Below are 14534 nucleotides of genomic sequence, written 5' to 3'. Positions count from 1 at the left end.
AATTTTCTAGATGGTTTGCGTGTTTTATCTATTTTCTACATATACAGTCACTGGGAAAGTCCACTTGATAATTACTACTTCTTTGATATTATGACATAAGCAATTATCTAGGAGATAGTGATGAAGTAGCATTACTGAGTTTAATTAAGTTTAAAACAATAGCGGCTTTACCAGCAACAAAATCACCATAATTTTGAAAAGTCCAGCCCCATTTGGCCATATTAAAACTAATCACTATACCACAGGTCAGATATTAAAAGTCAGTAAGTTGCATTAAAAACTGCAGTTGCGGGACGCCTAGGTGGCTCAGCTGGTTAGACGACTGCCTTCAGCTCAGGTCACGATCCCAGAGTCTTGGGATCGAGTCCCGCATCGGGCTCCCAGCTCCACGGGGAGTCTGCTTCTCTCTCTGACCTTCTCCTCACTCATGCTCTTTCTCACTGTCTCTCTCTCAAATAAATAAATAAAATCTTTAAAAAAAAAAAAAATATGCAGTTGCTTGGGGCGCCTGGGTGGCTCAGTAGGTTAAAGCCTTTTGGCTCAGGTCATGATCCCAGGGTCCTGGGATGGAGCTTGCATTGGGGCTCTCTGCTCAGTGGGGAGCCTGCTTCCCCCACCCCCGCCTGCCTCTCTGCCTACTTGTGATCTCTATCTGTGAAATAAATAAATAAATAAAATCTTTGGAAAAAAAAAAAATGCAGTTGCTTTTAATAAAGATGCCATTATTTCGGTTTGTTGTTTCTTCTGGACATTTCCCTAAGTTTCTGAGTACCAGTAGTGTGTCCACCCAGTTTAATCTAAAATACCAGGCATACCTGTCAAGTCTCATAAGGTAGTGTATATTAATATCTAAATCACCAGGTATTTCCTCTAACAACTGAGTAGCAATGCTGTACACATATAGAACACTGTAAGGATTCTCACTTCTACTACCAACGTAGTGCTGACAGATTCAGCTTTGTAACTGAGACACAGAGAGAACTGTCATAAAGACTGAAACTGGAGACCGAAGACCAACTTACAGCTTAGAGTTTTAAGAAATTCCCGTTGTTCTTCCAAACAGTAATTAGATGTGCTAATAATGCAAACTCAAGGGCACCGTGACCTCCATACTATTAAATTGTAACTTTGGAGATTAATAGGGAAAAATGAATTTCTCATCAGGGGCATGAAACCTTTAAAAATAGATGGACTGCTTTTCTTTAAATAGGTGAACATGGATAGGGAAATAAGTAGTGAACACTGACACTGAGTTCAACTCTAGATGTGGTTTCCAGACAAGAAGTTGGTATTGACAGTAATAAAATATTAGTAGTACGAGGGCTCTTCCATGATGCTACTGCAAGTATAGTAGTCACAATCACAGTTATATACTACCTTTGGCATCACTCTAGGAGAGTGGCAAATCCTGTTTTATAGCAATAATAACAAATAAAGATCCTTATTTATTGCAGAATCGCAAGGAAGAGCCTTTACTTCACTTCGCTACTAGGTAGGCTCTGTGCCAGGGGCTGGGAATATAACAGTAAACAAAACCCAGGTTATAGAAAATTGTATCTCCTTCTCTTATTTTTATGTGCACATTTCTTACTTAGCAGTCATCTAATAACACTACTGAACAATCAGAAGTTAAACTTATTTTTCCTTTAACATTAGACTATTGGGAATAGCCAACAAGTCTTCAAATGGCATTTTAATTACCTTTTAACAGATCTTCAGGAACTAAAAGATAACTCTCTTCCTTCACCTCTAAGGTTTTATATAAAGGAGGGACTGAAGTTGAGGCTTAGAATGCCTTAAGAAAAGATATTATCAGTATTAAGCTTACTAGAAAGAAGTTAGTTAATTTCAATTAAGAATGCTTTTACTAAAATATTAAGAAAAGAGAATTATAACCTACCGATTTCTGATTTAGTTCATCACTAAGCAATTCATATTCCTTAGTTTTATCTTCAACTTCCTGAGATTTCTGATCATAATTGACAGCAAGCTCCTCTAAGGCTTGCAAAACTTCTTTTACTTCTTCTTTAGAGGCATCATTTTCTGCTTGCAGGCGATTCAGTTCAGCTTGCATGTTATCTTGATCCCTTCTCGTAGATGCCAAAAGCTACATGAAAGAATAAAAGTATACAGGTTTTAAAAAGGTATACAAATTTAACAAAGAATAAAATGCGGATGCTATTAACTGTGTGGACACTTATTCATTCAACAGATTTACTGACTACTTTATGCAGGCACTGTGATAGACACTGTGGGAGACAGCAAGAAAATTAAAAAGACTTTGTCTTTGAAGAATCTAGTAGAAAAAAAAAGGTACATAAATAGATGCAATACATGACGGAATGTTAACTAAGCCATAAAGGAGGGAGTGGACGTGACAAAGTGCTTGGCAGTATGTATTTATGTATTTATTTATGCTTGGTAGTATTTATTTATTTATTTATTTATTTATTTATTTTTTAATCTTTTTTTTTTTTTTTTTTAAAGATTTTTTATTTATTTATTTTGACAGAGAGAAATCACAAGTAGACGGAGAGGCAGGCAGAGAGAGAGGGAAGCAGGCTCCCTGCTGAGCAGAGAGCCCGATGCGGGACTCGATCCCAGGACCCTGAGATCATGACCTGAGCCGAAGGCAGCGGCTTAACCCACTGAGCCACCCAGGCGCCCTGCTTGGTAGTATTTAAAACAGAGTATTTCTGTAGGTTATTCATGAAGAAGGTGGCAAGAATTGGGCCAATTTTAGTCATGTGCAAATTAATTTAATGGAAAGGAAAAGGCATACTAGGTTCATGAATAATGAGCACAGAAAAAGAAATTAGTAGATATCTAGAAGATATGCTTTAAAGTTTAGATTTTCTTTGGTCAAAAAGGGGTGGCACCTGAGCTATGCCTCAGGAAAACTTAGCATCAACATACAAAATTTGAACTGCAGAGAAGCCAAGAGGCTAGTTAGAATACTGCAAACATCTATGATCAGTGGCTTTTAAGTGGGAGAGGCATCTGGAAATTTGTAGGAGTATTTCTTTTTTTTTCTTTTAAAGATTTTATTTATTTATTTGACAGAGAGAGATCACAAGTAGGCAGAGAGGCAGGCAGAGAGAGAGAGAGAGGAGGAAGCAGGCTCCCTGCTGAGCAGAGAGCCCAATGTGGGACTCGATCCCAGGATCCTGAGATCATGACCTGAGCCGAAGGCAGCGGCTTAACCCACTGAGCCACCCAGGCGCCCCTGTAGGAGTATTTCTAATGGTGCAGAATGCTAATGGCACTTAGAAGTGGGGCCATGCAGGGGCGCCTGGGTGGCTCAGTGGGTTAAAGCCTCTGCCTTCAGCTCAGGTCATGGTCTCAGGGTCCTGGGATTGAGTCCCGCATCGGGCTCTATGCTCAGCAGGGAGCCTGCTTCCTCCTCCCTCTCTGCCTACTTGTCATCTCTATCTGTCAAATAAAATAAATAAAATCTTTAAAAAAAAAGAAGTGGGGCCATGCATGTTAAATGTCCTGTAACAAACAGCACAGAATATTATAATGAAGAATTGTGTAGATGTTTATTAGTGACTTTTCTGAGAAAACATGCCATAACTGAAGTACAAAGATGATGTGACCAGGACTAAGTTGACTGATGGTGGTTATCTCTTCCTTATTGAAACTATATAATCTTTGCCCCCATCTCCAAAACAAACCTTGAATGAAGTACCATTTTTTAATTATCCCCCTGCTCTGCCAGATAAGATAAACTGAGGACCTAAACTAGGTGACAAACTAGAGAAGAGGAACTTGAAAGAACTATTATCAAAGTAAAGAAGGCAAAAATGTACAGGTTTGATGAAGGCAGACATGGTGGGAGAGGAGTAAAAAAGGTTTCATTCAATGACATTCTCAATCCCACAGTCATACCTTAAATTATACAATTCTCAAAGACAGGTCTAAGCAATTCAGAGATAAGTTATTTTCTTTAATTATCCCTTTAAACCTCTATGTGTGTTTAAGTGAGGAATGACAATACAACATTGTGTTTTTAGTATTTCTTCCTTCATTTACATGTGGAAATACTCTCCACAAAGGGAGGAACAGTCTAAAGTTATCCCAGCCCAGTGCAGTAAGTCTTTCTCAAGAATTAATAAGACATGTTTCGGGGGAGTTAAGGACATAAAACAGCACTGTACGTCAAGCAAGGAAAGTAGAAGACAGAGTTAAAAACTCCAGTAGAACTATATGAAGAGGAAGTGAATCTTTGCTTTAATCCAATGATGTATCATATGCACAGTGAAGCATGGGAATATTAAAAAAACTTGTTGATGTACTCCAGTATATTCTAAGCTCTGTAGGTTCTTTTATGTTTAAATAATAGTGACAAACTATAAAGCTTTTTTGAAAGCAGTACATAAGGTATTCAACTTACTTCTTCTTGATCCAACATTTGTGTCTTCAGTTTCTCTACCAATTGGCTCTGTTGATTAATTTCTTCATCCTAGAATTTTAAAGTAGTAAGTTAATGAAGTAGCTCACAACCAAATTCTATTTTCTAATACAAATAGGAAGATTACTATTCCCCCAACCAAAATATTTCAGAACCGTTTCACTAAATTCAGCCTAGCTTATTTCAATCTCCTAGAAAAAAGTTGAAATAGCTGGAATTTCTTTCAGTTAATAACTGTAACATCACCCAATTTAAAAAGGTTTGTTTATTAAAAAAAAAAAAACAGTTTAAAAGCAAAAACAATAAACATTTAAATTTATTACTGAAAATTATGGCCAGGCAGCTATTCCAAAACTGCCATATCTGTTTAAAATACATATAAGGGGCGCCTGGGTGGCTCAGTGGGTTAAGCCTCTGCCTTCAGCTCAGGTCATGGTCTCAGAGTCCTGGGATTGAGCCCCACATTGGGCTCCGTGCTCAGTGGGGAGCCTGCTTCCCCCCTCTCTCTGTCTGCCTGCCTCTCTGCCTGCTTGTGATCTGTCAAATAAATAAATAAAATCTTTAAAAAAAAAAAAAGAAAATTAAAAAATAAAATAAAACACATATAACATATCACCTAAAACCAAAACCAGAACTATTTACTTCTCGTCTCTCCACTGCTCTTGTTTTCCCCTTCTTTTTCTGGTTCATAATTTATTTTTCACACTACTAACGGACATAATCAAAATAGGAAAACACTATTTCCACTTTATTTTGTTCCCTCTCTAATCTCCTGCATCACCTTTGAGTCCTTAGATCCCTGATTCTAAGAAATCGTTTCATTAAGGCTCTCCAATGACCCAATGCCAAATTTTCTTTTGAAAATTCTTTTAAAAGGAAAAAAATAATTATGTCTCACAGTTTCTGCATTAAAACAGAAACTGTGATTTTGTATTTTTATTAATACAGATGACCCTTGAACAATGTGAGGGTTAGTAACACTGACTGTCCCCCACCACAACAGAGTTAAAGATCCACAAATAATTTCTGACTTACCAAAAACTTAACTCTTACTAGCCTGCTGTTGAATGGAAAAGCTTACCAACAAACAACTAATACATATTTTTTGTTAATGTATTATATTTATTTTAAAATTTTTATTTTTAATTTTACATTTATATTTTACATTTATAATTATTTTATAAAATAATTTTATATTTAAATATAATCCATATTTTAATATAGCAAGCTAGAGAAATGTTATTAAAATCATAAGAAAAATATATATTACTGTATTTATTGTAAAAATCCATATCTAAGCGGATCCATGCATTTCAAACCAGTGTTATCTGAGGGTCAACTTTACAATGATTTTCATAAGGTTAACAGAAACCAAAGAAGATGTATATAGGTCCGGGGACCTATATACATTAAAATTAAAATTAAAAATAAAAATACCTATGCCATAACATTCTAAAACAAACTAGAAGATGAACAATACCTACCTTGTCATCAAGTTGTTTGTACAATTTAGCAATTTCTTCTTCACACTTTCTTCTTTCAGCATCAGTAAAGTTTCCAGTAACTCCAATTGTAGCTGCTGGTTTATCATTGGTAATAGTAATATCCTTATCTACTGCAAAAGCTTCCAAGTTGGCTTTCTCTTTGTCAAACTGCTCATCAATAGGCACTGTCTCTCCTAAAATAAGAGAAAGCATAGTTAATAAACTATCCACCTGTCTAAAATGAATTAAATTTTATTCAATTTCAACAGCTCTCACCAACTTTCTTATCAGCTAAGTCTGAGATTTGAGAATCTGCAATTACTTTTGACTCACCTCCATCTTCTAAATCCAGTCACCAAATCTTACAAATTCTATTGCTTCACCCTACTGTAGGAACCTTGCCATCTGTGACTACTATAGCTTCCAAGATGGCCTCTGTGCCTCTATTTATCAATACAGATAAAATTAGGATTTAAAAGATTTTATTAAATTTTAATTGATGATCCCTAATTCTTAAAAAGTAAAAATGGATATGGTTTGTTATTTTTATTTATTATTAGTCTCAAATTTATAAAACAGCTTTACATTCATATTCAACAAACTACAAATGACATATTCATAAATTATTACCATTACGCCATCGGTTGAGTTCATTTTCAAGCCACTGAATGGTATTCCGCAGGGTCTTATTTTTTTCCTTTTCTCTTTCATATTTCTTTTTCCACTGTTCTGCGGTTAATTCTACATTTACACAAACTGTGTTCTTAATTGTTTTGGCCCTAAGAGAAGTAATAGCAGGAAAAAAAAAAAGTAACTAGAATTAAATATTTTCAATTGATATCCATAGGTGTTACATGTATATGAAGTGGTGTGTGTGTGTGTGTATATATGTATTTTTGGTTATGTAATTTGACTATTCTTAATTATCTTTATAACTAAATACAAAGAACTGTAATTACTATAGTGCTTATTCACAAGCTAAGTAAATTTGTGTCAGTTCTCAAATTTGTGAATAGCTTCAAAAAAAAACAACAAACAAAAACAAAAAAACCTGATGAGGATAAAAAAACAAGGGCCCCTATTTTCCCAATTCATTTGCAAGGATAAATTAATAAAAAAAAAAGTACTGTTGAAGGTCAAAGATAAATCACCACTACCGACTTTCCTAGGTTAAGCAATTCATATTTGGCTATCCCATTACGTGAACCTATCACATATGTCAACAGGCTAATACAGGATTATATTTGTCAAGCTTTTCTTTATTATCTGATTTAAATGCTTATTTTCTTTAATGCTGAATTAAAGCTTCTCATATAAATTTGACTCAAGTTAACATTTAACTTTGATAGGTACTAAAACTTAATTCAAATCCAAGCAGCTTTAAAAATGGACCTTGTTTATATTATCTCTCAATTTAAGAGCTGCCTAGCATATTACAAAATGCACTGATTTGAATAATACCTACCTGCATTTTCCTAGACCTAATAAACAAAAGACCTGTCATTTACACTTTGTATTTTAACAACTAACCTTTGACCAAACAGGAGTGTAGATTTTGTTTCAGATTCATTGTATGATGATGGAGAGCAGCAAATTACAATAGTGGTTCTACAGTTGCCACCTAATGAGTCCTGAAGGATTCTTGTCATTTTACTATCTCGATATGGAACATATGTCTATGAACATAAAAAACATAGAAGACCAATGGGTTTCTAAGGAATAAAATTTGTTACAGAAATATGTTACACTTTAAGTAAGTTACAAAGGGATTTTGGTTATCTTAATGGATTAATATTAAGAGAAGAACTAAGATCTACATACTAATACTACAAATTCCTGTAAGACAACTAATTCACACACACTGATTCAAACACACCGAATCTTTCACTCAAACATCCATGCATCTACACATATGGATCCCCAGAAGACAACAACAAGGAAAGAGAAGATGTGCACTCACGCTCCCCTCAGCCAGAGCAGAAATGACATTGCCAAGAGCAGAAAGGGATTTGTTGATGTTCTTCGCTTCATCCAGCACAGCGCCTTCAGCTCCAGTTTTACTAACCTACACATACGATTTCAAAAGAATGAAACAAAATTTTAAACTTCTTCAAATTTTCTAAAAAGTTCAGGTCATCAATAGCCAACAAACAACAGCACGAAAACCTTCATGATTTTATTTGGCAAGTATTTATTCTAAACTACCACTATTTCTTGAGCATTATACTTCTGAGAACTTGGTCAAGTAAGTAGGTACATGACAAGAATGTCAATAAGGAGATAACAAATTTTATTTCAAGTTTGTGCTCTTGAAAATAAAAAATTTACATGCACATTTGCCATTTACTATTTATTAACCCCCTTTGCTTCATTAAAAAAGGGGAAGCTTTTAACATTTGCTAAAGTATAATGTTGATACTGTAACTATTACAGACTGAATTTAAATATAAAAGCAAACTTATTTTAAAAAGATGTGAAATACATATGTTAAAGATAGACTAAAATAGTATGTTAACAATACTGGCTGAAGAAAGACCTCTCAGAATTCATAAAAATCAAAGACAGGCTTTGAAGGATGTGTTCAAGACTTAAGTAAAAGGGAATAGGCATGTCATTTTAATCAGAAGAAAAATTAGCAAAATGGCCAATTGTTATAGAGATCAATTATTAAAATATTTTAACTTATTTTAATTTTCACATAAACTAGAATCAGATTGGTATATGGTATAGTCTGTAATTAAATAATCAACCAAGGGAAAGAAAGGGGTACAACCAAATCAGAGAAGACTAATGGATAGTTACCAGTTTTCACAGGGAGCCCCCAGGCAGTATGGTAAGGAAAAGGATACCTAATAAAATTTGTAACAATATATGCTAAAATAAATTCTCAATAAAATCATACACCTTAAGTCAAAGGTAACACCTATTGACTGAACTGTACTATGGCACAAATGACAGTAATTTGGAACTGGTTAAGCATTGTCATCAAAGCTTTTAACTCAGAAATATTAGCAAATCCAATTTTATAGTTTCTAATATGTTAACAATGAATAATGTCAAAGTCCAAATTCAAGCAAAAGGTTTTAAAAATGCTTAAGTATCTACCAGAATATAAAGATTTTACCTTTTCACTACCAGCTAAATCAACCAGATAAAGTTTTCCACTCAGCTTTTGTTCTGTTTGCGTGTTCTCTTGTTTTACATTAATAAGAAATATACTGTGACTCCTAGAGCTATGTTCATTCATATCTGCAATGAAATAACACAAACAACTATAAACAAACATGGCTTTCCCTTACTAATAAGTTCTAAAGCATTACTTTACATAGAAATCTAATACAGTTAATCAACTTCATAAAGACATTTAAATGTCATAAAACATTTAAGGCAGCTTTGTACCTTAACTAGTGTTAATAAACATCCTACTTACTTGTAACTGCTACATGTCTGTTGGACTTTCCTTCGTCGATGGTATCCATAACTTCATCTGGACTACATACAAAACGCTCTGTGCACCCCTATAAAATATTTTTTGAAGTATGTCAATAGCCTTAAAATTGTTTATCACAGGGCTTTTCTAAACAAGCATTCTGTATTATTTTATAAGTACCTTTACATAGGGTACTCGATTTTTATCTTCATGAACTGAAAGGTTGGTCTTTGAAACTGAAAAAGAAAAATGAAGAGTATCAGCAACATTCTCCTCAACTCAAAAACTAGCTATGAAATAGCTTATTCAATTGATTGTTTCCTTTCCCAAGTGACCTAATAATAGATAAATTTTAAAAATACAACACACCGCTATTAAAAAAAGACTGCAGAAACAGTAGGGGATTTAAATAGAAAACTAACTGAGCAATATAGAATTTTAGGTCCAATGCAACCTCTACCACACACATTTGAAAGTAACAATAACCCAGAGTGGTTTAATAGTCTGTCTGAGGGCAGTGAATCTAACTGACAGCTGACAGAAGACAAGGACTCACGACCTCTAACTGTAATTCAATTCTCTAATTACTACCTAAGAAACACAAACACCCATAAATATGTGCTTTAAGTAAGTTATTCAACAAGTCAAAAGCATTCAACTAACTTTAAAAGAACTTTAAAATATACCTGTTTCCTACAATTTAAGTCAATTTCATATAGGTCTCTTAGAAATGATTTCATATCTACTATTAAAAAAAGGTAACATGCTATTTTAAAATGCTAAGAGCAAAATTGTAACTTACCATCTAACAGGTCCCTTATCTTATCCAAATAAATTTCAAAATATGAAACCTGAAGGTAAAGAAATGAAGGAAAAAAGATTAAAATTTTAAAATAATTTATTCACTTGTTCATTAAAGTTAATGGGGTCCAGACTAGGGGACAGAGTTATCAACAACTCAGCCACAGCTCATGTTCTACCGGGAAGATATGAACTCTCTAAACTGGTCATGTAACGAAATAGCAATTTCCATTATGTATCTTCATCTAAAATGAATTAGTCTCATGAGAACAGTAAGAACCTTTGAGTTCAGAGCACCTGGGTGGCTAAGTCAGTTAAGCAGCTGCCTTTGGCTCTCTCAGGTCATGCATGATCCCAGGGCCCAACAGGGTGTCTGCTTCTACCTCTGCCTCCCTGCCCCCACCTCCACTTGTGGTCTCTCACTCTCTCTCTTAAAAATAAAAACTTTACCAGAACAACAACAACAAAAACCTTTGAGTTTAGTAACAAACTCCTTCACTTTTATAGAGAAGGAGGTGAAGACAAAAAAGAGGTTTTGTGACCCTGTTTAAGGTCATCTAATGGTATAAAGAACCCCAGTTTACTAACCCTAATGATCTTTCCACTGTAACTGTCCAAAGAACTTTAAAAATATTTTTTAAAAAGGAAGAACATTTATTATTTCTTGGAGTAAAATTATTCTAGGTGTAAAACAACACAATCTCTCCCCAAGTCTTATACCTTAATATGAAATTCCAAATTTTCGTCCATGGAGTAAATGTAATTAAAAATATCTTGCACTATTCTTGGAATAATCCCCATGCCTTCTGGATCATGAAGTTTACCCTAAACAGAAAATGAAATGAGACTCGAAGAAATATGAATTAAAAGTAAAAATTTTCAATCTACAATTTGCAGTAAACAAGGGACAGTAATTGTAATTGTGGCCATTTTTTGGTGAAAACAGCTCTACAAATACCCCCCAAAAATCCAATTCAAGTATTACACATTGGTAATTTAAATACTGCATGTCAACAATAAGGGTTACCAATGGTTCTAAGCCTTTTATTTTGGATTTAGATTATCCATGCTTGTGCAATAAACTTATTTTCGAAAGAGGTTTTTAGTCTGTTTCTTCCCACATGTCTTTATTGTTCCTTCAAGTCAAATCAACACAAATGCTAGAAATGTCTTCGTTCTCTGTAACTTTATGGAATAAGTAATATGAATTACACTAAAATATGCAGTCATTTTAGACAGAATGCTCAGATAAATGATAAAAGCAGATGCTTTGTAGCAGCAGCATAAGATAACAAATGGGCTGTTTTCTAGATGAAAGTTTAGGCAGGACCACATCTTACTAATAACAGCACCAAAACCTGTGGACACATTCTTATTAAAGAGTTGCAGATATTTGGAGAGAATTAATTGCTCTGAATAGAAATGAAAACATATGAAACATTTAAAATTTCAAATTTCCATTATAAAGTAACAGGAAATTTCCATTAATTCTAAAATGCTCATCTTTTGCGGTTATGCTAATAAAACAAAGTTAAGATAGGATTTCAAGTATATAATGTCATTATTTGAACTCCAGGACTGATTAGATTACAACAATGAGGTTATCTGTATATTATATGTATCAGAGAATCCAATAAAGAGTAAATATGTTTAAGCATGATAAAATAATTTCACAAATAATGAATGAATGCACACTCTATTCCGCAAACTACATGGCAAGTACAGATTATAAAATGTTACCTCCATTGTGTGTGTCTTCCCAGAGGACGTCTGTCCATATGCAAATATTGTTCCATTGTATCCTTCAAGTACATCTATGAGAAAATAAGAGATTTTATACCTCAGGGGAATTTTTTTTCCTCTAAAAAAGAGTCTTAAGAAATTACTTAAGAGTCTTAGAAAACACTGAAAAAATTCACATAGATATTAACTGTTTCTCATCCATGCATAATAAAATCTGCACAAGAAAATATTGGGGCAGGGGGGTGTGACTGGGTGGCTCAGGTCATGATCTCAGGGTCCTGGGATCGAGCCCCACATCGGGCTCTCTGCTCAGCAGGGAGCCTGCTTCATCCTCTCTCTCTCTGCCTGCCTCTCTGCCTACTTGTGATCTCTCTCTGTCAAATAAATAAATAAAATCTTAAAAAAAAAAAGAAAGAAAATAGCTGTTGGAAGAATGATGAAGAAGATTCAGATTTTCTTTACACGAATATGAAAGACACCATAAAAGTTGAAGTTTAGCTCATGAAATATTTATAAAGACTGAAGAGAAAGAAGAATATATTAATAGTAATTTTCTTAGTGATGATCCACCTAAGCAATTACTTTCTCTCTAGCCCAGATTACTTGCTGTGGTCAATGAAACACAAATTTTAAATTTCATTGTTTATGATCATCTCTTACATAAGTGCACATCTCAAAAGTCTTTACGTTGTATTCCAAAGCTTTATGTGATCTCAAAGGAAAAATTTTCTGCAAATTTACATACAGAAATGAATTCATCTTTACAAATAGGATTGCTGATTAGTGGTTAACTGGTAGTTAAAGCTTACAAACCCATACAATAGTCCTCCTTAAACAAGCATCAAGCCCAGCTGTACCTCAAAAATAAATTTTCAAAACATCTGTGAAATTAAAAATAAAACTGTTCTGGGGGGCCTGGGTGGCTCAGTGGGTTAAGCCGCTGCCTTTGGCTCAGGTCATGATCTCAGGGTCCTGGGATCGAGTCCCACATCAGGCTCTCTGCTCAGCAGGGAGCCTGCTTCCTCCTCTCTCTCTCTCTGCCTGCCTCTATGCCTACTTGTGATCTCTCTCTGTCAAATAAATAAATAAAATCTTTAAAAAAAAAAAAATAAAACTGTTCTATCTTTAATATCTAAGTATCTTCCTTTACTAGGCTGAAGGGGAAAAAAAATGCTAACAAGGTGACCTTTTGATTTTCAGTTTTCAGGGATTTGGTTTGTTCTGTTTTGGTTTTGCTGACAAAAAGCTACTATGAAATTACACTGTATTCCAGAGGAAGCCAAAGTAAAAAGAGAAGCCTATGTTGGAAATAGCACATGCTAAGTAAATTAGTAAGCAGGCCAATTCTTTTTTAAAACTTATTATTTAAAAAAAAAAAAAAAAATCTCAACACTGGGCACAACTAACTGGATATTAACAAATTTCCTACAGGCACATTTATTAATGAGAAAAAGAAGGTACTTATTTCCCTGGGAAAATTTTAAGAGAACTCAAATCACATTTAAAATAGGAGGCATTGGGGGTACATGGGTGGCTCAATAGGTTAAGCATCCTACTTGACTGGCCTCAGGTCATGATCTCAGGGTTTTGAGACTGAGCCCCGCGTCAGCTTAATACGCTTCTCTCCACCTCTAACCCTCCCCCAACCCACCTTTAAAAAAAAAAGAAAGAAAGAAAAAAAAAAATAGGGCTCCTGGGTGGCTCGGTTGGTTGGGCGACTGCCTTCAGCTCAGGTTGCAATCTTTGAGTCCTGGGATTGAGTCCCACATAGGGCTCCCTGCTCGGCAGGGAGTCTCCTTCTCCCACTGACCTTTCTCCATTTGTGCGCTCTCGCTCTCTCTCTCTCTTTCTCATGCTTTCTCTCTCCCCCAAATAAATAAATAAAATCTTAAAAAAAAATAAGATGGCAATGCAGTATTTCTGAACAAGAAATTATCTGGAGAACGAAGTACAGACCCTTTCCAATTCACTCCCTTTACACATAATTGTTCTCAGTATATCAATGTCATACCTTCTGCTTAAGGATGTTTTTATCAACCAAATAAAACCTAAGGAAAAAATCCAAATTTTTGTTATATCCATAAAATACTGGTGGGTGAATTAACAAGTGACTCTCTCAACATCAACATGTAGTAGCATATACCTATATTATAGAATAGGATATTACAGTATACCTGTGGTTATGTGAAACTGTATTCTATGAGGGCACCAAGGACAGCAAATGCATACATTTGTTTTCGGGACTTCAAGCATAACCTTAAAAATTTCACATGATTACAGAGATTATGGAATATTCAACATTCAAATACTTACTGAGCACCTGCCATGATCTACACTCCGCTCTTGGTGCAAGAGATACTAACAACAACAGATTAGGCGATTTCCTAATGCCACCTTATCACTAAGTAGTTTGACAAACACTTATTAATTAGGAAAATAATTTTTGCCTACCTTCAAATCCATCCCTGACTTTATTTTCTACACTGACTTATTCCCAACAAATCTAAACATACAGATAAAGGGAATACATTTTACAGTGTACATTCCTATAACCTCCACCAAGACTCTACCATTAACACTTTATAATTTTACTGTTTAATCATGTATCTATTCATTCATCTCATGTTTTAATGTATTTCAAAGTAAACTAGACTTCAGTACA

General features: G+C 34.6%; 1 protein-coding gene across 1 annotated transcript in view; it reads right to left on the bottom strand.

Annotated features, from left to right (window-relative positions):
- Positions 1-14534, bottom strand: part of KIF5B (kinesin family member 5B) — a 47409-nt gene that overhangs the window by 17769 nt on the left and 15106 nt on the right. The window contains exons 3-14 of the mRNA XM_032349343.1: positions 11870-11943; positions 10850-10954; positions 10131-10179; positions 9509-9564; positions 9329-9416; positions 9023-9147; positions 7859-7963; positions 7429-7574; positions 6529-6677; positions 5899-6092; positions 4397-4465; positions 1901-2107 (exon numbers count right to left, since the gene is read on the bottom strand). Of these exons, the coding sequence (XP_032205234.1) occupies positions 1901-2107; positions 4397-4465; positions 5899-6092; positions 6529-6677; positions 7429-7574; positions 7859-7963; positions 9023-9147; positions 9329-9416; positions 9509-9564; positions 10131-10179; positions 10850-10954; positions 11870-11943 (1367 nt within the window). The remainder of the gene's footprint in view (positions 1-1900; positions 2108-4396; positions 4466-5898; positions 6093-6528; positions 6678-7428; positions 7575-7858; positions 7964-9022; positions 9148-9328; positions 9417-9508; positions 9565-10130; positions 10180-10849; positions 10955-11869; positions 11944-14534) is intronic.

The sequence above is a fragment of the Mustela erminea genome, chromosome 6, assembly GCF_009829155.1.
Source record: "Mustela erminea isolate mMusErm1 chromosome 6, mMusErm1.Pri, whole genome shotgun sequence".
In the NCBI taxonomy this organism is placed as follows: domain Eukaryota; kingdom Metazoa; phylum Chordata; class Mammalia; order Carnivora; family Mustelidae; genus Mustela; species Mustela erminea.
This window is presented reverse-complemented; position numbering and strand designations above follow the sequence as displayed.